This window comes from Genypterus blacodes, unplaced genomic scaffold (genome assembly GCF_046128005.1).
Source record: "Genypterus blacodes isolate CSIRO-AG114 ecotype Tasmania unplaced genomic scaffold, CSIRO-AGI_Gbla_v1 ptg000044l_1, whole genome shotgun sequence".
Lineage (NCBI taxonomy): Eukaryota > Metazoa > Chordata > Actinopteri > Ophidiiformes > Ophidiidae > Genypterus > Genypterus blacodes.
Window position 1 is genome coordinate 7,647,681 of NW_027466857.1, and position 26,659 is coordinate 7,674,339.

General features: G+C 41.9%; 1 protein-coding gene across 4 annotated transcripts in view; it reads left to right on the top strand.

Moving 5' to 3' along the window:
- Window positions 1–26,659, top strand: part of diaph2 (diaphanous-related formin 2) — a 326,344-nt gene that overhangs the window by 217,719 nt on the left and 81,966 nt on the right. For all 4 annotated transcript variants that reach the window (XM_076149017.1, XM_076149018.1, XM_076149020.1 and 1 more), the window contains one exon: window positions 23,503–23,626. In XM_076149017.1, the coding sequence (XP_076005132.1) occupies window positions 23,503–23,626 (124 nt within the window). The remainder of the gene's footprint in view (window positions 1–23,502; window positions 23,627–26,659) is intronic.

Consider the following 26,659-nt stretch of genomic DNA (forward strand, 5'->3'; position numbering starts at 1 on the left):
GGGCCTGACAATGGGAACTAAGTCTGTGTGGTGATTCCACTCAATCAGTGGTGCACTGACAATCTGTCTTGACAATCCGGGAAAAGAGGAAATATGACACAAATGTTCTCATAAATCTATTTAGTATAAGGCATAGCCAAGGGCAAAGTACTTTGGAGCCTGTGAGAGAGAAAATGGGGAATGAGGGTGGAAAAAAAGATGAACTCTGAGGATATTAATACCGCTGTGAATATATCTATTATCCACATTCATTTTCAAGGCACTGCAGCATAATAAAGCAGTGCCCATTCCCCATTTAAACTCCTCGCAGTGCTAGACAAAATGCCTTTCTGGATGAGGGTGGAACACAGAAGAGATAATTTCTCTTTCAGCTTGAATGGTGCTTGGAATCATGGATTTGAGTCGGCTTTCTCTCTCACGTCGGTCCAGGGGGGGTGTAGAAGCTCGAGGGAAGATGTCCATATTTTAAACCCCGCATCGCACTGTTTGTGTTGCTTTAGATATGTGTGGAATGTAAGATTTACAACAGTTGAAGCTGTTGAAATAGTTTCAACTGTACGTGTGAGTGTGTGTGTGTGAGAGGGACGAGAAAGTGAATTAAACACAATATGGCAGAGGCTGGATATCGCCTTGGAACTCCTATGCAGCAACACTTCATGGATATTACTGTATTGTAGATAATAACCTTTATTAATAACAACAAAGATTTTTTAAACTGTAAACAGTTCTCAATTTCTACAATAAGCCGTTCAAGTTCCCACGAAAAAACTGTAATGGAGAGTTGATTAATCTGTATCAGCATGATTTTAATGTGCTTTGATATGATTACATAGTTATACAATATATAATCTGTATTCTCACATGTAATTATATACTGGAAAAATGTATAATATGAAGCACACAGATGGTTTTATGAATGGGCATATTAAGACCCATGGCCTCTTCATCACCCGCCTGTTTCACGTCATTCACAACACCCAGTAGCTACAATGCTGTGCGTGCAACTTCAGACCACCGTGTTTTGTTTTCAGCAACACACAAACCAATGGCACACAGCTGAAACAGTTCCACAAACTGGTTTTGGCTCTGAATGCAGCACAAGTGGCTCAGCCAATTTCTAGATTAAACCTCCGTGAAAGATTGAAGCTTACTCATGTTTCCCATCTAATCTGATCGAGGACGGATGATAGAAACCGTAACCGTGAAGTGCAGGTGTGCCATTCAAGCCGTACCCTGGATAGCAGGTGGAACACAGGTGTGATGGGGAATTATTCTAAATCAGGGTCGCTCATCAGAGTTCTTAATGAGAGCAAATCATGAGCGTAGACCAAACACACTGAGTAAATAAACTCAGAAATAATACAATTAATTATTTACCATGCCAGTTAGTTTGCAGAAAAGAGGGGGTTTCAGCTTTCGGTAAACTTCCATCTGGAATTTATACAAACTGAGCTCTTAATGAATTTTTAAACATAACCACATAACCAATATTTCCTTTTTGGTGTCTTTCTTTAAATGCCATTTTGTCTCATTTTCCATTGATCAATAATTTGGTGACTGTAATTTGCCATGATTTTATAATTCCCCGCTGTAATTACTGATACTTTTATCAATAATAGATTGCTGAGTAATCATTCTCAAGTGGGTTTGAATTGCAACCTAATTGTTTTGGATTCCTGTTACTGCATTAACGACTTTTTCCTTTTCTATTTCTGCATTGCCACATTATCGGCTCCTCTTTTAGCTCGGTGATCTGTCGACAGAAACACCATCAGCCGCTAATAACACACAGATTGCGAGCTTGGGTATAATACCGTGAGTGCGGCAGGAACTTTTCCCTGAGCTTGCATGCATACATTTTTTGGCAAACAAAAGTGTGAGTTTTTACTGATGTGACAAACGGGTGCTGCACTTGTCCTTGCTTATGACAAAAGACAAATGATCTGTAGGACAGGCTGAAGGACAACAATCTTGATGTGATAGAAAGAATCCACTTCACACACTTGTGATGCTCCACAGGTACATTCTGAAGATTCTGCTAGACCTTTCAAACTAAACATAGTCCTACCTGTATGTGAGAAGAAGCATATTAGAAACAATGCAGCTCTTTCTTCACAACATGCCAAAGTCTACATTTATTATTTACAGAATGTGGACTCTTCTGGACGGCACAAACACACACAAACACACACACACACACACACACACACACACACACACACACACACGGCTTACATCAACAAAAGCATATCAGACTTTCACAGACAGAACCCAACTCAGATCTAAAATGCGCATATTTTCTGAAGTTCCATCCGCCCCCACTATAGTGTGAGTCGAGAGCTACATGCGTAGGGATGACGACGTGTGAACACTGCCTTGGCGCTGATTTGACAGGTTTCTTGTGGAATCTACTGAGGGGCTCCTGTTGCGTATGTTGTGTTGCGTTTTGTACCAGTGGCATCGGATATCACACTGTTCACGCCATCAAAGGTTAAAAGTGCTGTTAGGGAATGAGGGTTTGTTTACGGGCGAGAACTGATGTGCAAGATACGCACGTTTTCATCAATCAGACGGTAGTTGTTTCAGTGCCTACGCAACAACACTCCAAAGCTTGCAGTGTTGGAGTACTCATCATTTATACATCAAAGGAATTTGGCAAAGGGTATTCTTGAACGCTCCGTGTTCAGCAATGCACACACACACAATGACATTGTTTTGAGTTTGTAGACCCGGGTTTTTTGTCTGATTTGGATATGTTGTGCACTGCCACGTCTACTTTTCCACCTCTAACAAGCTGCTGCTGATGATGATGATGATTTTCCCAACACCTAGTCAGGGTGGAAAATGATCTTTGAAAGGTAAACACCTCAACCTCTGGTCCTCGCCTCCTAGGACAACGTTCAACATTATGATGCTCAACTTGGGCCTCTATTGGTTGCTTTCCTCCGCCTCACTAATTTCTGTGGTCCCACTTGATGATGTATTTCATTTTTATTTGTCTTTACCTCTCCTTGTAGACTATTCAATGTCACTCACGTCTCAAGCTGATTTTGTTTCCCTTTCCTCTAAACTATCACCATAAATTGTCACAAATTTGATCCATTTAGGCATTCTGTCCACACTAAAATGGTCTGTCAACGAAGATTGTTCTCACACCCAAACAGTTTTCAAAAGTATCTCTTTAGACTACTGTGGTGTTAGCTGTGTACTTGCTGCTTCTGTTAGCATTGGACGAGCAGACGTTTGACAGCATGCAGCTCTCTACCAGCACGTTGTGATGTTTCGACATCAGAGTTCCTTCATGTAGAGTTTCAGAATGTTAATCTGATGTTATTTTCTCTGTAAGTAACAAAGAGTTGGCCAAGTCCCTGAAAAAATTCCTATGCAGGGAACAGCCCTGCCAGTGCAGCATTAACTCAACCCAACAGTGTCACAGCAGGTAGAAATGGAAACAATTTCTTCAGTGGTTGTTTAAGGCGCAGTCGTCCCTACATCCAGAAAGGGATTCTCGAGAGCAGGATCAGCGAGGCCAGCGGTGTAAACGGACAGACTGTCATGAGGAATATTAGAAACAGGAAACGGACCTGTCCAGCTCCTCCAGCTCAGGATGAGTGATGAGCTCTGGAGAGTCTTTTCCCCTCTCGCTTCATAGTGGATGAGTAGTTCATTGTGAGACCAAAACAACCGTTCCCTCTCTCGCTTTCTTTCTTTTTCGTCTGTGTCGATCTCCCTTTCCCTCCACCTCTGATTCCTTACATTACCACTTTGGCCAGCCAGTTTAAATGTAGACAGAGACAGACAAATGCAGGGAGGCCGGCAGCCTTGGTTAGCATCAGGCTCCGGTCCGTGACAGCAGATTCCAATGAGAGCTGACAATGGGGCCCGGAGTGAGAATAATGCTGTTTGCCAGCCTAGAAATTCAGCCTGTCACAGCCGACCGTTTCCCATGCTGGGAGTGTTACATGAGCTGAGGTGAGCAAAGAATCTCTGGTCCAAATGCAACTGGGGGGTTTTCTCCACTAATTGCCAACAGAAACAATCTCTACTGATTCAAATGAACCTAGTTTGTAAAATCATTAATGCACAATATTTCTGGGTTTTCCTCGTATTATTCATTTTTTAAGAACAAATTATTTTATTTCTTTGATATTTCTTTTACAAGTGAATCCTGGTTATTTTCCTAGTTGGTTTCTTCTGTCACCTCTTTTTTTTTTTATTGCAGCATTTGTCTGTAATTAGCATATTTAAAGCCTCAGGATTTTAAACAAGAGCTCTTCTTACCGGTCTAGCAAAAAACCTTACAGAAACTGCAATGTTTGAATATGGTAGCCGTGTGATTAAGTGTTTCTCTGCTTGTAGTTTTGCATTTACTAAGTGGGTGTAGTGTAGTTGAAACACAATTAGTGATGGGACTCAGGCATAATTTTTCACTGGAAACGGCAGCCGTATTGTACAGTGTGTGTATACATATATATATATATATATATATATCAAAACCAAAACTTCACACTTCGGTGGGCTGTGATATTTAGGATAGCATTCAGATCACAATGTATTCTGCTGGATTTACACCTTGCATTAACATGTGACCTCATTATCCCAGTAACGAGAAGGAATTGTAGTGCATGGTGTAAATGAGCCAACAGGAAGTTTGGGACTCCTCCTCCCCGGCCAATGTAACTTCTCTTGTCTTGAAGTGTAACAATTAAACACAACATTCAGGAACTCTGAAGATGTTTTTATAGGAGAATTGTTAATATGTCTGTCGGGGAACGTCTAATAAGTGAGATAATGGCGATGATTGTTGTGCCAATGAGCAGGAAATTGAGTTTTCTCAGATGTGTGATCGCTGCTCCCTCCAGATAAAGCCCTGTTGTGGCGTTATAATAACAAGCACAAGGATTTGTAATAATGACTGACTCAAATAACATAATCCACGGTGTAGCATGCTTACTTGGTTCAGGATTTAATAGAGAGGCCCGTTTCAACACTTCAACAATGAAGTTCGAACTGTTTCCAAACCGACGCGCCCTGTTTCAGTTCATCGTTCCGACAACGGTTTTCAAACTTCACGGGTTGCACAGTTTGGTAGATGAGGCAAAAAAGAGTGTGTGTGTGTATATTTGAGAAGTATTTGTTAGTTACTTAGACAGTCACTGAAATATATTTGAGATTGTGAGCATTTTTTAGCTTGTGATACGTCAGGTAGATAATGATTGATGATAGGGATTGATCAGATACTTGATCAGATACACAGACATATTTACACATCACATTGATCAGATTCAAGCACATACACACAGAGATGTAGATGGATTATGAAAGATGGAGATTAAAAGACCATCGCAGAGGAACAGAGAATTCCCAGGAATGTGGAGAATTCATTAGTATTAAATACAAGCCTCTGAATGAAATGTTACTTTTTATGGGGGGTTTTTTCCACCTCGCTATTAATTACAGTAGTCACGATAATTTGAATAAATACACAAGGCCATTTACATAAAGCAGCGTGATTTAATGTCACAATTAAGCACAGGAACATGGAACAATAATTTAGGCTACACAATACATTCTCATTAAATTAAGGCCATTGTTGTAATTGGTGTGGTGCAAAAGGCATAAAATTAACATGTACGCAGGTTGGGCAGTAAATCTACTAAAACCAGGTGTTTGCAATGCCATGGCAGTGGAAAGACAAATAGTTCTTTAGTCACATGCGTACGTATATAATACAAGAGCTCTGTCAAAAGAGAAGCATGAATAAACAATGAGTAGAGGTAAAACAACAAGTAGAATTGAGGGTTTGTGTCTGCGTAAAAACCCTGAATCTAGAGGTTTCGGGTTTTGGAACAGGAAGTGTGCAACACACTCACTGCAGCGCCTGCTTCTGCCAGTAGATGCCAACTTCTATCGAGAGGTTTCAAAAATTTGCAGAACGTTTCTAAACATTATTATTGAAAGTGTTGAAATGTTTATTAGCTCCAAATTTGCCATTTCTAGGATTTACAGACTTGCCAAAAAGGTATCATAGCAATGTTCAGCATTAACTCAAATTAGGCTTGTCTGAATTTAGAATCCCTAACTGCTCTGCTAATCAAGATTCTCTTCACCCCCGCTGCTCTATGCACACACATTACACTGAGTCATGGAGGAAAATGCTCATTATACCAGAAATACTATTTATCCTGGAAAGCAACGGCTCATTTACCAAATATGTGGTTATTGCTACCTCTGTTTTTCCCCCACTTCAATCCCTTTCCACTCTCTATGCCTTTATTGACCGTGCCGTGTTGTGGCTCAAAGACTGTCAGAAGGACCTGGGCAACTTTTGCCAAACCCTCAACTGGCTCATTTTTATCACAAGCTGTCATCAATATGGGACCTAAAAGCACGGCTGAGGCAAGCATTACAGGACTGCTCAATAGGCTTTAACTAGACCTGCTGGAGAAAGCTCCCTAGTGATCCTGTCAGTTAATGCACGCTGCTGAAGATTTCAGCATTGTTTGGGATTTACATGCCCCCCGAGGAGCACTGACAAATCCTGTATAGGCATTCCCAGTCTGTATTGCATCATTTGAGTGGTACTGTTTGGTATTTGTTGGCTCTCCTAAGCAGGAGCTTATCTCTATCTATCATGAAAAGCATCATTCAGGTATGTGTTTTCCACATACCTCAATTCTTCTTTGTGAAAATGTGCCTTGGTGAATTTCAAAGTCATTGCAGCTATATTGTTGTGAAATAGTGTGAAAGTCAGTGCACATACCACGTATGTCATGCTGTGTCTCAAGAATTTGCAGTGTTCTGGTTTTATGTTCTCGGGGAGTCTTGGAAGCTCGCCGGAGACAAAGATTTACTGAGGCCAAAGATGATGGCACCTCAGCTGTTCAAATGCCTTGGCACGTTGTGGAACGTAGGCAGAAAACAACGCTGTTTGTTTGGTCTCCAATAACCAAATCCACATTCACATTACAGGCTGGCTTCTTTCGTATAGCACAGACCATACTGTGTTTGTTTTCCTTTGTGATGTAAATCACGCTAATTTTGCCCTACGGCTTCATGTAATGAGATTAATTTAGTGACCAGCCTTTGTTTCTAAAATAAATCTAACAGGTCCTCACTGTGACCTCTCTCTTACATGTTCATGATTTGCATTTTCCAGCTCCCCTGCCCCCGCCCCACCCCCAGTCTTGTGATATGGAGTCATACTGTGTGATCCATATTCAAATATTATTTAAATCACTTCCACCATATTTGCATGTGAAATTGAGGATTTGAAGCCAGGTCATCTGCATACTGATCAGTGGGACAACCTTCATAGAAGTGAGGTTTGATATTGCATATAAATGGGACGCGGCATTAATAATTGTCTGTTGTGAGTGTTTGTGTTGAGTATTTATATTGCACGCAGCTATAACGTTTTTTTCCCTCCCATGCAATCAATCTGAAAGCATCCTCAGCCCTTCTGCTGTCGACTTAGAGCATGATCTTAGTCTGTTCAAATAGAGGCGCAGTCATGTTGTCACTCTGTAGGACAGAGTTGTCCACATGGTGGCAGCTTCTTTACATGACACAAAGCTGAATGTATTTACAGACGAGAGGAAGAAATTCCAAAGACCACACAATACTATTGATTGTCATGACAAATAAGTGAGAAAGAGAGAAACAGACACAGAGGTGCAGAGTCTGACGCTTCAAACAGGCACAGTGCCACGAGAATGTGTCAGAGACATTCTGAGTCACAGCTTGAGATTTAAATAAACTGCCTAATCAACTGTATTTGCTTAGATATTGGATAAAGTGATCGCTAACAACTAAACTTTAAAACAAAACCTAGATTTGATACAGCCTCTTTTAAGCCAGTAAACAAAGTCAGTTACATGTGGTTATGATTGAGGAAATATGGTGAATTTCCCTTCATATCTGTTGCAAGCAGGGTTAATTTCTTGTCAAAACTGTACATGGCAGCGCTATTGTGAAATTTGAAGCAAAAATTAACAGGTTCTTTTTCTTAACCAGCACACACGTCTAAACACATTGTAGGAAGACAGTTTATACTGAATGTGGCATTTCTTTTACAGCCTATACTTACGAAGACCTTCTCTTTCCGATCGTCAATACAGTTATCAGAATACATTTGTGTCTCAGTGAGCCCTGAGTGCTCACTGCCAAAGCACTCTTATGCACCGCCACAGCCAATCATTAATCCACTTTTACAAACACACTCAGGTTGTTAAAAACACAAAACAACCAAACAAACTTTAGGGGTAACGGTGCTGTTGATTGACTTTAAATTCATCAGAATATGATGGCTATATGATCCATCAGCTGTCTGTGTCAGTGTGTGTGTAATCCCGCTCATCCAGCTCATTAATCCGTTAAAATATTCAACCAAAAAACATTGGTTTGGACGAAAAATAAACTTCTGCCCACAAATGCATATCAGAACTGTTGGAGGCAGGAGGGCACATCACACAAATCCCAAATCAAAATATATTAAAATAAAGACCTTGCTCTCCAAACTCCCCCGGCACACTCTGAACGCTAATCCGCTCTCCATTTGCTCATACAAAACACCAACTTTCCCTTTTCGGGTCATCAGTCGCCACGATTACCGTTTTATTAATGAATTTATTAATTAACAGTTTATGTTTTGCTCTTCTTCTTATGCTATTAAAATACTTTTTTATTCTGCGAAACTGGTAGGGCCCGATCTTTTTTTTTTTTTTACCAATTTCTGGCTACTTCTTCCCAAGCTGACTTTGTGTCATTTGGCTTTTGGTGTTTTATTTATAGCACCTTACATTTGCTCTCAACAATCTTGTTCTTCACACACAAGGACATCAGTATTTCTAGGGAGAAATACTGTCTGGGCTGCCCTTTAACGGAGGACGAAAGTTTATATTTGATTGGAAGTTTTCATTCCAGCCCCTAACACGCCCGCTGATATCATATGTTAATGAATTCATCCTAAACACACCCAAATGTCCACCACGACCCCCAGCGCAGTGAGTTAGTGTTTACATGAAATCATTGCTCAGTAGTAGTATTCACTGTGTTTTGAAGAAAGTTTGATCCTGGTGATTGTTGTTGTTGTTGTTGTTGTTGTTTGTTCTGGATGATCTGCCGGACAACATTAGATTTGAACCACAGCCAGGAGTTCCAGCAAATTTTTATGATATGAGTAAGTTTAACACGTCTTGTCCCTTACGATGTCACTAGTCAGTTTGATGGTCAACCATAACTCAGACATGTTAGTGTTCCAAGTTTCCTCCCCTCTGCCTTGACATGGTATAGCAGCTGAGCCCGGTTCTTTACAGAAAGCTCTGTTTTTATTCCACCTGCTGAAGCAGAGGTAAGGAGGGACAGAATCGATTGTTGCGGGCCAAATTGAACCCTTGTTGAGCTGCAGGCAGCCGCAAGATAAAGCCTCTGACGCTGTCTGCTGTGTTTATCATCGGGTGGCCTTTTCTGTGTGTGCTATGCTGCGATTTTGATGTGTTAAGTCGTAATAGGGAAGCCACCATTCTTTGGAGGGGCTGCCAATAACGTCGCAGACAGAGGGGATTATGTTTCATGTCAGCGCATTATTGTCTCCACCTTCCCCTGTTCACTTTTTCCACCGTGAGAGCCCTCTGCTACATTTTGCTGCTTTCTAGCCTGCTCTGTCGTGGCCCAGCTTTAGGTCTATATCAAAGGAGGTGAGTCTAGATTCGGATGCTCTTTCAAGCATTTGTTGGGTGTTTTATTACAGCCGTCACCTCCTCATCAACGCCGTCTCTGTCATTGCCGTTAGTGGCTGACAGAGTGGCACCCGTGTCTTTTACCTGTGGGGTGTGGCGGTGTGCATCACAGACTCTTCTGCAAGCCAGCTCCTTATAGCTAACAAGCTCCAACGGGCCTGCATCACTAGCTGTCTCCTAATAGGTATTCCACTTTTGGCCAAGCTAGCTCTGATAGAGACCTTTTCTTGCTTATGGATGGTTAAATACGCACCATGAACATGCCCAATGCAAACTAGGGAGCAAAGCAGGTTTATCCTTCTTGACATTGTCACAGTGAAGTGTTGACAAGTCACAAGCCTGTGCTGTCTGTGAACGATCATAATGGCATAGTCATTGAGGTCAAAGTAGTTACATTACGTTCCAAAATACTCAAAAGTGACAAGATAATTTGATTATTATGTGGACAAAGCTGACCAGTTGTCATATTGTGTCATGCCTATCACCCACAAACAGAGATGAAATGGCAATTGATTTACCCTGGATGCTGGCCTTTTTAGGTTTATCGTTCCATAATTGCCCTTACAACAACCGTAGCCACCTTTAAGTGTTTTTTTCATGCTTTTGTGAAGTTCTATGCTATGCGAGGCTTCGTCTTCCTTGTTACTTTCTCACCTCTCCAGTTAAAAAAAAAGTCATTGGCGTATCAGTGTAAAAGGACTTGACAGCCAGGTGAACATGTCTGGCAATCTGCGAGACTTATTGTGAGGAGGAGTTGTTCACATTTTGACACGCGGGCACAATAGTGCACATCATCGCCATAATGACAGAGGAGTTTACTTTCCCAGGGAGATGCTTTATTCCTCCTGTCGTGAGGATGTTCCTCTCTCCAGATGAGATCACATATTGTGTAACAGAACCAATATGTAGGTTAGGATCTTTTTCACAAACATACTGTACGTGTGTATGTGTGCTTTTTCAAGGTTAACTTTTCATTTTCACCAAGTGATTGTGATATTCCTGTTAATAGAGAGATACACTCGGGGCGATGGCACCAGCCAGCAAGGCCTAAAGCTGTTGGTTAATGCAATAGGCTGAGTGGCTTCAAGCTACAAACACCCGCAAGTGATGACTGAACATACACAGACTGTGAAGCTGCCTTAGGACAGAAGATAACAGCTCCACACTACCGTGTGTCTTTTTGGTTTTAGCCTCCATAATCTTTTGCAAGCCCTGTAGCACCAGAAAGAATTCATTCATTTTTTGCACACACACCAGGGCCACTATATATACTGTGTACATATATGGCCTGAAAAGGAGTGGGGAATTTCGAGGACAGGCAAGGTTAAACACGGCGGCACCACCAGCACAGCCACTCTAACTGCCAATATCTTTACTGTATTTCCATTCCAGTTCAAGGCAAAACCTGTTCCATTTTTTGGCTTTCTCCTTCGCTCTTCCCGTGGCTGCGTTGAAGCTTTTGTGAGATCTCCTTTAGCCTGATGGGTTTCTGGCACTTACTTCTTCAGGAAACAATTTCCTTGACTTATCCCTTTTTTTGAGAGTGCAGATGATGCCCTAAAACAATCAAAACACGCAAGATCCCCCCCGTTTCTCCTCCATTGTACTGTGGTCACTGGGGGCCGTATCCAGAGATGACAGTGTGAAGCTATCTGTTGTTCAGGCTCAAACCCATTTTCCTTGATACATTTCCTTCATTCTGTTTGGTGTTGTCAGCAGTTGGTAAGGAAATAAACTATGCGGTGATAAATGGTTTGCTACCCTGATGATGTCACATTACTCACAATATTGAAATGATAAATAGCAATATTATAATAACATCGCAGCCCACCAAAAATGTGAGTGCCTGAAGCTTTCCACTACAGATGTTTTATTAATGCGAAGGGCTGATTGTCCCTTACTGTCTCCATAAAGCCGATCAATTGCTCAGTCACCCTCTCAACAGCGTTCCTGTGGGTCTGGGTCTTGCCACATACATCATAGCCCAGCGACGCACCTGATGCTATCTACATTCAGCTACTTTGTATGTGCGAGATAAAAACAAGAAAATCAGCCCGTTAATTCATCTCCCAGCTCGAAAGTCTCATTACACCGCTGATGAGTTTAAGGATTGCCTGAGGTGGAAAGGGCTACGTTTATGGCTCGCCAATCGTGCGTGCGAGCCCGCTCATCTAATGTCGATGGGAAAACAAAAGGCAGGCAGACGCTCCAGCCGTGTGAATACTGAACACATCCCTTTTACACACCGCATGACGGAACACTTGTTCGTACATTTGTTTCTAAAGACTCGTGTCCTGTGTAGTTGTTCGACGGCGGCTGCAAAATGAAGACAAATACTATGGGCGGGCGAATTGATCTGACCTTTCCCAACATGTAAGAGATATGATTCTGTCAGCATCTACTTTATTAGTGTGATATAGGGACACGGGAAATCCTAATTTAGGCAGTTACATGTAGGTCACAGCACAGCCACAAAGCAAAAGTAGAACAAAGTGTGTGTAACCTACATGGGCCACGCTGTAGCATTTTTAAACAAACTATACCGGGCTTTAGTTTCAAACAAATATGTACAAATATGAGCATGTGTGTGGTTAAAAGAGGCTTAACAACAGGTCAGTTTGGTCAAGTGTGAGTTGAGAAATGAATACTGAAACTGTTCACGATGGTATAGGTGTTAGTTTGGTAACTGTAAATGCTGTACTTCATTCTTACTCAGCCCAAGGTTAGTAGTTTGGAGAAATAAGACAAACATCAAAGTTGGAGACTCATAACATGATTAATTATTACCTTTGTGGTTTAACTTTAACATATATCTGCATGCCAACGGACAACAAGTATGTATTACATGCATTTTCATCGTAGCAGGCAGCCACACTGTACTATTTCTGAGAAAGCATGTGAGGTGGTGAGCTTTTAAAGCGCGGGTTGAGAGTGCGTAATGAAATGCAGCGTCTTGACCCCCCTCCCTGGGTAGCTGCTCTCAAAAACGTATTTCCAGATGTGAAGGATGACACATTGTCCAACCTCGTGCCCTGTGCTCCTTGTGTCTTCATCCTCAGGCAGGGATTCTAAAAAGCGTGCAGATCTACAAGCAGGAGTGATGCACGGCTATAGATGGCACAGTATTAGTTGGTGTTTCTTGATGTCGAACAGCAAGTTGAACAAGAAGAAATGGCTTTACTTTGTTTGTATCTAGATTCTAAAGGGATTGGCATGGCTGGAATATGTTTTGCAGAAAATGAGTGCTATATTAATAGGAAAATCTGCATTTCTTTTATCTTTTTTTAGTTCCAACCAAAAATACTATTCTTGCCATCCAAACGTGTTGTCACTGCCTCAGAGACACACACGTGAGGTTTTGAGGCAGATTTATAAGGACTGGTGCCTTTAATTTAATAATTCAAAATGTATTCCTGCTGCCACTGCCAAATACCTTGTACCCATTTCCACATCTTCCAGTCAGTGAGCCTTTTGAATACATCCAGCTACCTTTCCCATCCGCTCCCCTGCCTCTGTTGTTAGGGAACCAGCGTAACCAGTCATCTGCACCGGATGATAAAACCACTATACTGCGAGAATATGACCCACCATCTTACAGATGCTGCTTAAGTATGACTGCTCGGCTTAAAGCCAATCAAGAGGAGTCTAGCTGCCGTTTCTCCTGCAGAGAATCTGTGATTTTCATACTGTAAATCTCATCAATAATCAGGGATGGCGATGGCAGCCACAGGAATGATTGCCAGAGTTCACAGAGCAATATTTGCGAAATGTATAGGATTGCTGTCTCCCAAGACGGATGCTGTAAATCAAAACATACAGAATTATTGAGGTTTGGCATTCTGTGTTGTTGAACCACAGGACTGCTGCACTGCGTGGTGGCATGGAGGCCACGGTTTGAGATGTAAGCAAAGACTAAAAAATAGCAGTTGGACCAAAAATGATAATGAAGTCAGTGCCAGCTCTCGCTTTCCAAATATTGGCAGTGCAGCTCCAGGCTTTTGAGCCCCATTAAGACACGCATGCAGGATTTACAACCAAATGCACAACAGCCAAATGAGTAAACTTCATCTGGTGTACACCCTAACAAAGCCATATTTATATAAGATGATTATCCGAGAAGTCAAGCAGCACAGACTCCATTCCACTGCTCCTTTTAAAGAAGGAAGAAAATAAACTCTTAACCCCCGATTTATCCATCACAAAGGCCTGTTGATGATCTTTGTGATATGATTATAAGGGGGCGTAATGAGACACATACTTGACACTACTTTATTAACATCAATGCAATGAGAAAAGGTGCAGATGTGGTTGTCTTGCTTAAATGAAACAGAAGGAGCCAAAGACTGCACTTGAGTCAGCAGCCGCCCTCAGACAAACACCTATGAGTCATGCACTATCGCACATGTGCAACTGGTTAAGCATCAGAACATACTGTGTAAGCATGTGAAGTAGACTCAGTGTTCCACATGCAAATTTGACCTCCAACGCAATATTTGTGTCGCCTAAAATCACCAGCTAAAATCTGGAAAACCAAAATATCAAATGAAGGAAGTATATCTTTAAGATGACCCATTTATGATTGATAGGACTAATCCTTTATATGTTGATGTACATTTAAATATAGAGGGCTCAGAGATATGTTATGTCTTAAGCCTATTAAGTGTGCAAATAAAGACATGCTGTCATTATTAATCTGTGGTATTAGTGAAACTTTGTAGACCATTATTACAGCACTAGCTTTAATGGATTAAAATAATCGTTAAGGGTTTTTGTTTTCATGTTCTTTGATATCCGTCCACCAATGTTTTATTCCTAATTTATTTAAGAGCTGTTGTTGTGCGTGTCAGTGATTACAAGACATATTTTGCTGAACAAAGCATCACATGCTTAATTTTGCCGAGTGATATATGTACAATAATGTGTTGGGAATCAATCTTATTGAGACAGCATATAGGTCACTTCAGTTCATCTGTCTGAATTGTATATAAGGTCTATGTGTGTAATGCTTGGGGGACATTTCTGTATGCAGTGCGTGCTCATATGAAGAGAATATCTCTGTCTGGCAGCAGTGTCCCTCACAGAGGGAGCTGTTGAGCTACAAATGGAACATAAGAGTAAGCCAAGTGACAGGAGGGGAAAAGGGAGCGTCTGAGGGAAGAGGAAAACAGAAACAGTGACTAACACACAGGCTGAGGGAGAGGCAGGAAAGTACAAGCGAGACATTTTGGAAGTAAATATGAGAGAAAGATAAACATTTACAAGTGAAAGCCCCTCCCAGACAGATTATTGAATGAGTGAAATATGATGAAATACACATGACGGGGCTTTAATAAACAGCTTTACCCTTATTTCCTGATTTTCATTGAAGCACATTTCTCTTACTGGTTTAAGCTGCAGCCTTGAGTGTGTCTACCGTGTGGAATTTTAAGCAGAGACAATTTTTTTTGTTTTAGCTGTTTGAGTTTCAAAAACGTATTTAACACATTTGTACTAGATGTAATGAGGGTTTTCAAATACCAAAGAGTAATTAACAAAGCAAGATAGAGGCACTATTTTCCATTAATTATAAATGACAAATTCCACCATCAAGTCAACTTTGCATCCCTTTTTGTTACCCCAACAGAGTACTTCTGCACACTTTAAGATTTTAGCCCAGTTTAGTTTGAATTTGTTTCATTTTGAAGTTGGTGTATATACTGTATTTGGAGCAGCATATTTGGATCTCCTCTTATTTGGCTGGGACATCAATTCAGACTTTGACCTTGACCTATGTATGTTGAAGGTCACTTGCATCTCTGATGGAGCAATTAGACTTCATATATATATATATTAGCAATGGGTTTCAAAAGTATAGAGTCAGAGTACATTGATTACGCTGTAAAATGTTGTAGTAGGTTTTTCAGAAAGCTGTATATCAGGAGTCTGTTTGGTTGTTAATTAGCATTTGTATGAAGTAGGCATTGTAGATTAGCATTAACAGCAAAGAGCTTCCATTTCTGGATCCTGCACTCGTAACATAGCAGACTGTCGCAGCAGTGAAGTTAATTTTGTGTCTCTTGAATCCAGAAATGTCAAGCAGCACAGCGAGTGAAGTGTGTCCCTCTGAGCTATCAGGTGAAATAGCCTCAGTTATGTGATAAGGTGCAACTTTGAAGTCGTGAATGAGGTTAGAGGCATGAGTCAACCTCCACAGGCTATTATGACTACCGTGCCCTCGTCACCGAGCACTGCTCCTGTCTACAGCACTTACACAAGAACGCTGCTTTCCAAAAGTGCACAACCCCCCTAGTTCAGAGTATTTCACACACTTCAAAATGTTTACAATCCTCACGTGCAGTCATGTATGTTTGCAGGACTGATGGCACAATACAGAACATTTCATCTGAGATTACTACTCATGAAATAAAATGTATTGAGGCAAATACTAATATGTAATCAGGTATCTATGTATGGCATCTTTAGAATCCTTATCTTATATCTAGAGATGGGTTACTTTAAAGAAGAGATCGTGTTATTAATGTTGTTTCTTTTTACACGCACTATCCTTCAGTCTAGCCAGGTCGAACTTGAACTTCTGTGTTTTCCACTTCTGATACCCCCCTCTGGCTGTAATTGGTGGCAAAAGTCACATGACATCATCAATCAAGCTGTGTCTGCTCAACCCTCACCAGACGCACAACAAACCATGTGATATTTGGACAAATTATGGCCATGGGAGGAGTGCCAGAAGTATAAAAGACAGTTCTTAAAAATTACACTGTGCACAGTTTACACACTCTACCGTCTACTGTGTGTTCTTTTGTCCTTTCGTCAAAGTGTTCAGTCTTCCTTCTCACTCCAAAACGCTTACCTTTCCTAAACAGAGGCTGTGAAACAGGCGGTTTTACTCTCCCAATTCACACCTCTCTATTGTGTCGTGGCAGCAGAATCAAATCATAAGGATATCAACAGAAAAATATGGCTTTGTAGAAAGAAATGACCATCCCGGAGTAAGTGTAAGACGAGCTTTAAATTGGTTGATTGTGGAGGGGAGCAAAGCCGCCTGTTTTCATTGCAGCAAGTTCCGTATTCGCCTCATCTCAGAGGGCACAGACACATGCAGCACCACACGTCGGCCCCCGGACTGATTTCCACAGTGCTTCCCGGGGAATTGTCATCACCCCAGGTCAATGTCTAAACTTTCCCATGCATCAAAATATATTGTAATTGACTCCATTTGTAATTCCTCCAGAGATCTGGCACTGCGCTAGAGCTCTGATGGCTGCCAAAAGCAATAAAGTCTCACAGACATGACCCCCATTGTAAACAAGACCTCCTCCCAGTGTGTGAGGTACAGTACGGTTTAGTCTTTGGGTGTGTGCCTGTACTTTTGCCCTTTGGCTCCGGACTGTTCTTGCACAATTTTTGTTTCAATATTCTGGAATTATCAAGGCGTCCTTTGCTTCTCGGGTTTCCAATCTACATAGAAAACAATGGATGTGGAGCACAGCAAAGGGTGTGATACAGTTTATGGAGATACCAGAGTTGGCTTGGAGGCAGAGAAACCTGTTATGAATACTTCATTCCATTCAGCCCTGCATTACAGATATGCTATAATGTAGTTTGCTGTAGCTGTAATAATTAATCACCACATTACTGTAATTAAAATACTGTATTAACATGTTCAATGTGCTGTAAGTAATGAGTGTATTTGGTTATGTTGCTTTAATGTAATGCAATGGCACCTCATCAGTTTTAACTTAATCTATCTTTAATTAATATAACATAAATTATTTTTATGGGCTTTTGACGATTTAAAGATTTATCATAACATATTTTCCAACCATATGCTTTTGTTTCATGGGGGGTCATCGGTTTTAATCCTCAAAAAAAAATCCCTCATTACCACAATTTTTTTTTTCACGGAGGATTTAAGGAAATGCAAATTAAAAGGGGAAGTGGAGCAAAAGTAAAAAGGATTTACCTTTTCACATGCACGTTATTAGTTGATTGGGAATTCAGATTATGCTTGGTTTGCACGTGGATGTGTGTCCTCCCTTTTGTATACCAAAGTCCAAAAGGCGTGTGGGTGTACGAGGTGATGAGGTCATGTCTACATGGTATGTGTATATAATTATTCATAATGCAACGCAATGCAAATTTGTTATTCAGAAATATTTTGACATTTTTCCCTTATAAAAAACTCTCGCCTTTCATTTAATTCTGCGCCGTGAGTTTTTCTCTGCTTCCTTTTCTTTACCACATACATTAAAGTCCCTCATTTGCCCCTTTGTCTTCCCTACTCTTCTTTTTCTTTTTTTTTTTAATGTCACGTGATCCGAGGTAATCAGAGAGAACAATATGACTGCTTTGTCACGGCAACAGTATCATTTTCACTCCTGCAACCGGAGCTGCTTTGATTCCCGCTGTTAGGGGAACACATTGAGTTGTGTTTATCCTTTTGTCTCTTCCCTCTGCTGTACTTTGGTCTGCCTCCCACTTCGTCTCTCATCCACTTTCAGGCGCCACCAACGGCGAGATGAAAACAAAAAGATGAAATGTGGGGGGAAAAAAATGTAATTCTGTGTTGTAATTTCATAAAAGGAGAACATCAAGAATACCTGTAATTCAAACAAAACCCTATTAAATAGACAAGAGAGTCACTGTTGCTGCGGTATCGTCCGACTGATCGATAGCTAATTTCACCCCGACGTGATGAAGATGCCCTTTCGTACACATTATGTGTATTTGGTCACGGCAACAGTCCCCTCAAGGTCACCCTCTCTTCTTCACACCCCATGTTGTGTATGCAAAGAGGCTGTGCAAGGTTTGAGGAGGAGTTAATAAGCCGGGGGGCGGGGGGGAAAGATTAATCGTGCTCGAGCTTTTAAAGGTCTTAACTTTTGGAATCTCTGGAGCCTGAAACTCATTTTATACGTATATGATGGAGATGGCGATTTTAACAGGGCCACACGCGTCTCACCAAACAGGCTTTGTTCTTCGTTACAGAGGAAAAATTAGAAAAAGGACACAGGGGGCTCATTCATATTGCGCTGATAGCAATGGGCGTCCATTTATTGTCGGTCGTTGCTGTGCAATCGCCTTTGCACGAATTCTCACTTTTTAATGGCCCTGCTTTTGAATCATGCATTCTCGTCTTAATTATGTGAGCTGAATTAAATACTGTCTTTAAGGCATCCCCTTCCAGCCATAGATAATAATTATGATAAATGCCTCTACTGGGTGGAGAACATTTAATTAAAGTGTTTATTTACATTATATAGCGTCTGTGTACACATTCTTTACATTCCTGTGAGGTGTTTAGTTATTGATGGGGCGACCAGTACTCGCCCGTGTGACGTTTCCATGATAACTGACCTTGGATGTCAATGTCAACATCAGATAGCCAATTTTGAGCGTGAGATAGCCAATTTTCTTTAAAATACCACAACCATAGTACCTCCTGCTGCATCGTTTGCACTGAACTATCACCCCTCCCCCAACATTTGCATCAATTCAAACAACAATCAGAATTTTTGCCGATGGAAATAATTCCCCACCACACCCATACATTATGCATAACGAGCTGAATTCAGAGAGAGCTGCAAACATAATTTTGTTTCTGAGCAAAGTCCAAAGCCTGGCTTTTGTGGGTTACACGTATGTCACTACTCACTGTGTCATCGACCTGCCGCTGCCCGAGCGTGAGTGCAGCAGATGATGCAAGCCTTACGTCACTGCTCCTCCTCAAGGTTCTGATCTTTGCGCCGCCGTGAAAACTGAACCTGATGCCCGAATATTTCATCAGTCAGTGTGGCATTCAAGCTAAACTTCACTCCTGAGCGCTTAAAGTCTGCGTGTTTGGCTTTACCCTTTTTTTTTTAATTGGCAGTGGTCAGCTGCCTGTCCTGTTTTGCCTGATAAGCCCATTAAAGCCCACCAAACGCTTGTAGCGTCGGGCGAGGAGGCGAACACTTTCCTTATTTTTAACAACCCAAACAACGCTTGACATATGTTCTTCCCCTCGTCTCTGATAAAACACATACTCAAGCTCTTCGGCAAGTTGATGAATGCATTCATGAACGACCTTCTGGTTGGTTTTATTTTGCATTCGTCTTTGTTTGCACAAGTGTGTAGATTATTTAAAACCTGATCCTTTATGCTATGGTGGCAGCAATGTTCAGAATAAATCTCTATTTCCTTTGTAACCTTTGGCGCCGACGCAAGAGCACTGAATGAAATATCGGTATTATTTGTCTATAAATCAAAATGAAAATTGCCCCCCTTCTACAAATGACTGAATACAACGTTGACATCTTCGCATTACAGCAGATGATTTGGTGTCGTGAGTTGCACAGTATTTTTCTCTGGCAGTTTATTTGAAGGAAATGGGCAAAGCTTAGTACAATACTTTATGTCTGTCTCTTGTTGGAGCGAATGAGTAATGTGTCAGGCATCAGTACGACAAAGATCATATCAACAATCGGGAGACGTTGACCAGAGGAGAGTTTTCCAGCATCGTCTGTGTTACTCAAGGCAAAGGCACTTCTTTGTCTTTCAAATAGACTTTGGCTTTCCCGGACTCTTTTCTGTGGCCCGTGCGACGTGTCCTTGTCCCATGTCATTTTTATTACTTGACAAGCGCGTGCAAGCCAAAGAATACAACAGATAACTTCAAAAGCAAGTTACCTGGAAAGACATTGAGCGCACAACTAAGCGAAGATAGCTGGAGATTTAGTTTTTGTCATTGAAAGACAGTTAGGCTTTGCTGACAGCAGTCATTATGATAATTTCACACATTTCATAAATCCTCGCTCTCTCCCTCACTCTCTCTATCTATGTGAGGAAAAAGGAACACACCACCCCCTCTATCCCCTCTGTTCCTCCTCTGATCCATTTCAAATGTGTATTCAGGAGATAGCACTGTTGCCATGTTTTGTCTCCTGAATATAACAGATTTAGTTTGTGGTAATTTTACTAATGATATCCCAGAAGAATCAACGCATCACTCCGTGGAAGCTGAATTCCCAGAATGTACTTATGTATTTCTGAAAAACATACACTGATCTACACCTTTCAAATGTAGCTTCCCTTTTCCCCTTCTCCCTTGGGGCGATTTTGCTGTGGGATTATATTAGCAACAAAAGAAGCTAATTTGTATTTGGACACAAAACCTAAATCCAAAGGCACCACATGTACTTTGTCACATGGCAGCTCGTCTCACAGGGCAGTAATTCCCAGGTAAACACCACTGTGTATTCTGATCCCAGTGCTTTCGTTCTGATCCTATAAATGGCTCCCTTGTAACATCATTGTCGTTCCCTCGGGTCTCTGTTACCATGGTTAGCGAGGCCGATGTTACCGCAGACACTTGCGCCACAAGTAGCTTCCGTAAGCCACAATAAATGATGAACACCTTCCCAAGGCGTAATGCATTCATACGACTGTAATTGTTTCATCCCCTCTATCAGTCTGCCCACCTCTCACTGCTCATCCCCCCCTTTCGCCGTCATTGAGGCCGATATGATGACGGGAATGTGTGTGGATCTCAGAGGCCCCATCAGTGGAGAAAGGGGCTATGTGATAGTGTGGTTTCCTCGCTGTCATCCCCAGGAGTGGCTTCTGTGAGGGTTGAGATTGAGGGATTGAGGCTCTCCCAGTTGCAAGATTGTGCCAGCCAGCCAGATAGCTGCATATTGTACTGACAACGACTTCACCCCTCGCCGCCACAGCTTTGTTTTTCGAGATCGACACACATCCGGCAATTTGTGCATTTTTCGATCTGTGTATCCGTGTTTACCTTCACAAATATGGTGCATTTTGCCGCTGATTGCCTTTGTGGCTTCTTGTTTGTCTGTATGTGTTGAGAGGGTGTCACTGTTATACATGTGCTGGAAGTGCATGTGATCCCCGATCTCTCCGCCGCCCCCCCCCAATTTCATTGTCAGAAAATGAGAAAAGGAGCATTTCTGACCTATAGAACTGTTTTAAAGCAAGACAAGGTTGACCCTCATCACCAAGGCTTCATCTCTTGATGGCTTATCCATTACTGTACCCCCACCTCCTCAGCTCTTCAATTACAGCCAGTGTATGTTGTAACCTTGCAGAAATGGGAAAATGGTATTAAAGATAAAATTGCCAGTAGCCCAAGACTGTCTGTCTGTCAGTGTTTGAAGCAAACCACAAAGACCAGAGGACAGACCGGTCCCTGCACACTGCATTTGCTGTTGCTTCATAATCTGCCTAAAGTTAAATGTTAATAATTAGTTCACTCATTCATTTGTGCCTGGCTGTATCTCAGACACCAGTTTGTTCCGAGTGTTTTCCAAATTAGCCTGATTAGCCCAAGGGTAGTCCTACAATTACCTGTCAAAACAATGTCACAGCGATTCAGGGACAACGTCATTCATGCAGGCGGACGTGTTTACTTTCGCTTTGTGTCTTCAGCCTGGAAATAGAAAGAGCAGAGTCATTGACATTTAAGGAGCAGATTTTTGTAACCTTAAAAAAGTATTAAGGTTATACAAGTAAGTACAGTAATTATAAATATGTTATCAAAAGTTTCACATTTCCACTCCCACCTCCTCCCACCCATCTGTTCGCTTATAGATAGATAGATAGATAGATAGATAGAAGTGGAATCCCCCTCCGACGCTACCCAAAAAATGTTTGGTATGACCTTTGACCTTCCCTACTTGTTGGTTTAACATTGATGTTTTCCAATTACCTCTCTAAATTAACTATAACCTCAAAGAAAAGTCATCTTCCTACCTGCTCCACCTTGCACCTGGCAAAACCGTCTGTCGCCCATGCAGAACAGCGCTGACAGGGGAGATCATTAAGCCTCAGTGTTTCTATGCATGTTCTCCATTGTGTATATAGTGTTTTTATTTCTCACACCTTTTTGGCTCAGTTGTCTTTATTACCCTCCGCACCATCTGTATCAGCCAACACATTCTGGATTTTTTACATTGTCAAAAGACTTCTGACATATACAGAATATGCATAAGAGTTTCTGTAGATATAGTGTTTTAGATATACAAATAACACTACATAACACTATAAATTGATGATGTCATTGATTATTTCTGAACCCATTTATTAACCAAGAAAGTTGTGTTTGTGTTCCCACCATTAAAAGTTTCAAGGAAAGTCAGGGACATTGATTAATGTCAGTAAATGTTTGTGTTGTGGGAGCATTTTACTATTTTTCACTTTTATGCAAATGTTGTCCAACCCAGGTGAAAAGAAAAAAAACTAAATTTCCTCATATTCAAATCCAAACTATCATACAGGCTTTTCTGGTGCATGCATTCTTTACGGTGTCCTCTTCTAAGATTGAATGTGTGTCCGCGTATGCATACGTCTGTGGGAATGCGTCAATATGTCTAAACCCTTAACAACAACCTAAACATGGTATCGCACCAGCGTTTCTGTCCTGTCTGATCCCTTAAGACACAGTCGACTCTTTGAAGTCTCCACTTGAAAGGGCTGATCTGAATACTGTGGATTCCGCTGCAACAGTGTAAACAGTGATTACAGACTGATTAATGAGCCACTATAGACACACACACACACACACACACACACACACACACACTGTGTACCATCTAAGTTTCTAGGCCACACGTAAACGACTGCTGAATGAAAAAAGTCCAGTATGCCCGGAAGTCCACCATTCTGTGTGTTCTTAACATTTCTTAGTGCTTTCAATGAGCCCGCAATGAATCTGATTGTCATTACCTATTAACCGATCTACTCTGTCCTTGTGTTTTCTCTGCAGTGCCTGCTGAGGTCTTAAACAGCAGTTTGAGCAACATGGAACGTCACATCCAGAGGCTTGAAAACGACATCAAGAATTTCCCCAAAACAGACGACCCGCAAGATAAGTTTGTGGAAAAGATGTCCATATCCTTTATTGTGTGTCGTTGACGCCCTGCATAGTTTTATATGTAAACACACACCACCCTGTCACTCATGTAAGGATATTCTGTGTACCGTGTTGTCCGCAGCTGTAGTGAAGCCGTGTGCTGTTTGTGTTCTGCCTGGCAGTGGTAAGCAGTTTAAGTCTCTTGGTGTGATTGGTGGCACCCGAGGGAACTGGGGGAATGGATCTGGCTGCCTTGCTGTGAGATGTTGATCAGATCTCCCTCTTCACTCCTCCCTGGGTCTCTAGAGTGAAATCATGCCTGTGGCTATTTTTACTGCTCTCTGCCAGCACTGCCTGTCCCCTGGGGGACTCTAATAGGGGCTCTAGCCCCTCATACCAACTTATCGCCTATCCCCGATTTCATCTCCTGACCGGCCACAAGCCTCTCCTCAGAGCCATCCGTGCACTATCGCCTCTCCTGGCACCTCTCCTGTTTCGATAACAGAGCGTTTCACTTAAACCGAAGCGTCTGTGCTCTCAAATTGAATTAGCCGTGTCTCTGTACTTTCTCGGATGCCCTTTTTGAGAGAAAGGGTCGTCGCTGTAAAGGATCATTGAAAAGTGTTCCATCTGTAGAGTCATGCTCTGGATCAGTGGTGGAAATAAACTGTCATCAGTTCAGTCAGAGGGAATCTTGGACAAATAATCATAATCAGCAAAGCAGGCGACTGTCAGACTTTTGTGTGTTTCTAGCATTATCAAGAAGAGGCAGAATTACTCGAGACCGATTTAACAGAAACAGGTGTTTGAGGATGCTCCGTGCTCAGATGTGAGACAGCGTTCCACCTGATTTATGCTTCCCGTTGTCTTGAGATTTATGAAGGCTGATTTTGCACTTCGGTGGGCATAAGAGTAATAGCCTTCCAACACATTAACAGTCTGCTCCCAGTCAAAGATGGCCGCTTAAATTTGTGTAATTAAAAAAAAGAAAAGAAAATCAAAAGAGAGGCGGAGACCTCCACGGACAGCCGCTCGGAGGAAGAGCGGGCGGGTGGGCGGGCGAGAAAGCTGCTCTTCCCCCCTATGTCACTATTGATTCCCGGGCTCCTTCGAGAACTACAGGCTTGAGCGGGAGGAAATGGAGAAGTGTAGATATACTGCAGCACGGCTCTCCCTCACTGTCTGAGGTTCCTCCCCGGAGACGGCGAAGGGAGAAGGTGCCTGGCCATGACCTGAAACACCCCACTTCCTCCTCCCTCCCTCCCTCCAGCCAGCCAGCCCCCACCTCACCTGATCGGGGTTTTAACATCCAGGAAAGCAGCCCCGGTTGAATTCGGAGAGATCTATTTTGGTCTGCGCCTTATTTGAAGAGTAAGCAGCACTGTGGGAATCGGTAAATGGCAGATACGTTTGATTCCCTGTTTGTATTTTGTTCCATTCGTCTGGGATAATGAGAGCTCGACGGAAATGGGTGAATAGTTATTTACTTAGAAATTGGAAACCATTTTATTTTTGGAATGCAGATTCAATTCAAAAACAAAATTAAACCAAAAGGGATGCATGAGCGGTCCCCCAATTATTTCCCGTTGCATTTGTTCTGCATTTTATCATCTAAGGACAATAAGTGGTTACAATTAAGAGTCTAATCAAAACGGCAACATGTGAAAACCCTGTTTCAGCATCGCTCCGACACAAAAGAGTTTTGTCTGCACTTAAGTATCACAGCTGTTTGAACCTTCGGGTCTCTTCTTGATGATTTAATCGGACACTTGAAGGGATGCAATTACAATTTGCTTGATACCTTTGTGTGTGTTTGTGTGCGTGTGTCGCAGTCTAAAGTCTGTTGCGCAGGACAATATGTTCCACCATTTTATAGCTGCAAAGATATCAGGTGTTGGGGATGTTTTTGTGCAAGTAAGGAGATGAAAATGAAACCACGTACACACGGAGCAAACACAGAGAGAAAGAGATAGAAATTGGAGACAATACTTGATTTACTGAGCTTTTGAGTAGCAGCGTTTGCTGTGAGCTTAGGCGGCACTCTAATCAGTTTCAGAGTTCGAGCAATGACTGTGTGAAATACAGAACTATATATTTGGGGTTGACATTGTGATACAAATAAGATAGCTGAGCGAGGGCAGACATACATTTTTAAACTTTTATTTTGGATTAAAAAGGATGTTTGGTTCCTTGAAGCATGACAGATGGAAGAACAACAACAACTACAAAAGTCAAGGTTTGATGCTTGAGCAACCCTGAAAAGTTAAGTGAAGCTCTCTCGTCTTGACTGTTGGGTACTGTGATAAATCTGTGTGTGTCTGCGCGCGTGTGTGCTTGCGTGCGTGTGTACGTGTGTGAGCACTTTACAGCAAACGTGTGGGTGAGTTTGTTCCTCTGTTCCACAGTGGCTCTTGTTTTCTTTTTCCCGAGATTAATTTCGGAGGCCATGGTCACTGCAAGGTGTTTTTAATGTAATGTGTAGCCCAAAGCTGCATTTTAATTCAAACTTCAACAATAACTTATATTTCTCTACATGATGAGTGTGACAAATTACTTTAGACTTCAGAAATGTCAGTTTTTTTGCTCATTAAAAGCCAGGAACGATTGCAGCGCAAATGAGTTTTGAATAGCCCGTCGCCTTTATCAGTTTGTCTCTGTGATTACCTCTCCCAAAGTATAAGAAAGAAGGCAGGAAAGCCAGAGAAAGTAGATCTTGTGGCGGCACTTCATTTAGTTTTATTGATGCGTTTTTCTTTTGCCATTACGATAATATATGCAAATGACTGAATGGGATGTTTGTTCAGCAGTTTAGTGATCTCTATCTGTCAGAAGTAATAGGAGTCCACAAAGGCTGTAGAGTTGAGGCATGGGCCCCCAGAGAGCCCTATTTCAACCCCGCCCCCCCTCCTCGCGGTGTGTGCGCTGCTGCATATGACAGAGTAGAGATGGGAGGGAGGGATGTTGGGCAGGACTCTGCATACTAGAATATTAATGGCAGTAAGGTGGCTCGATGCGGACGATAAGAGGCTGGATTGAACCTTGATGGATGTCTGCACGTGTCGAATTCATC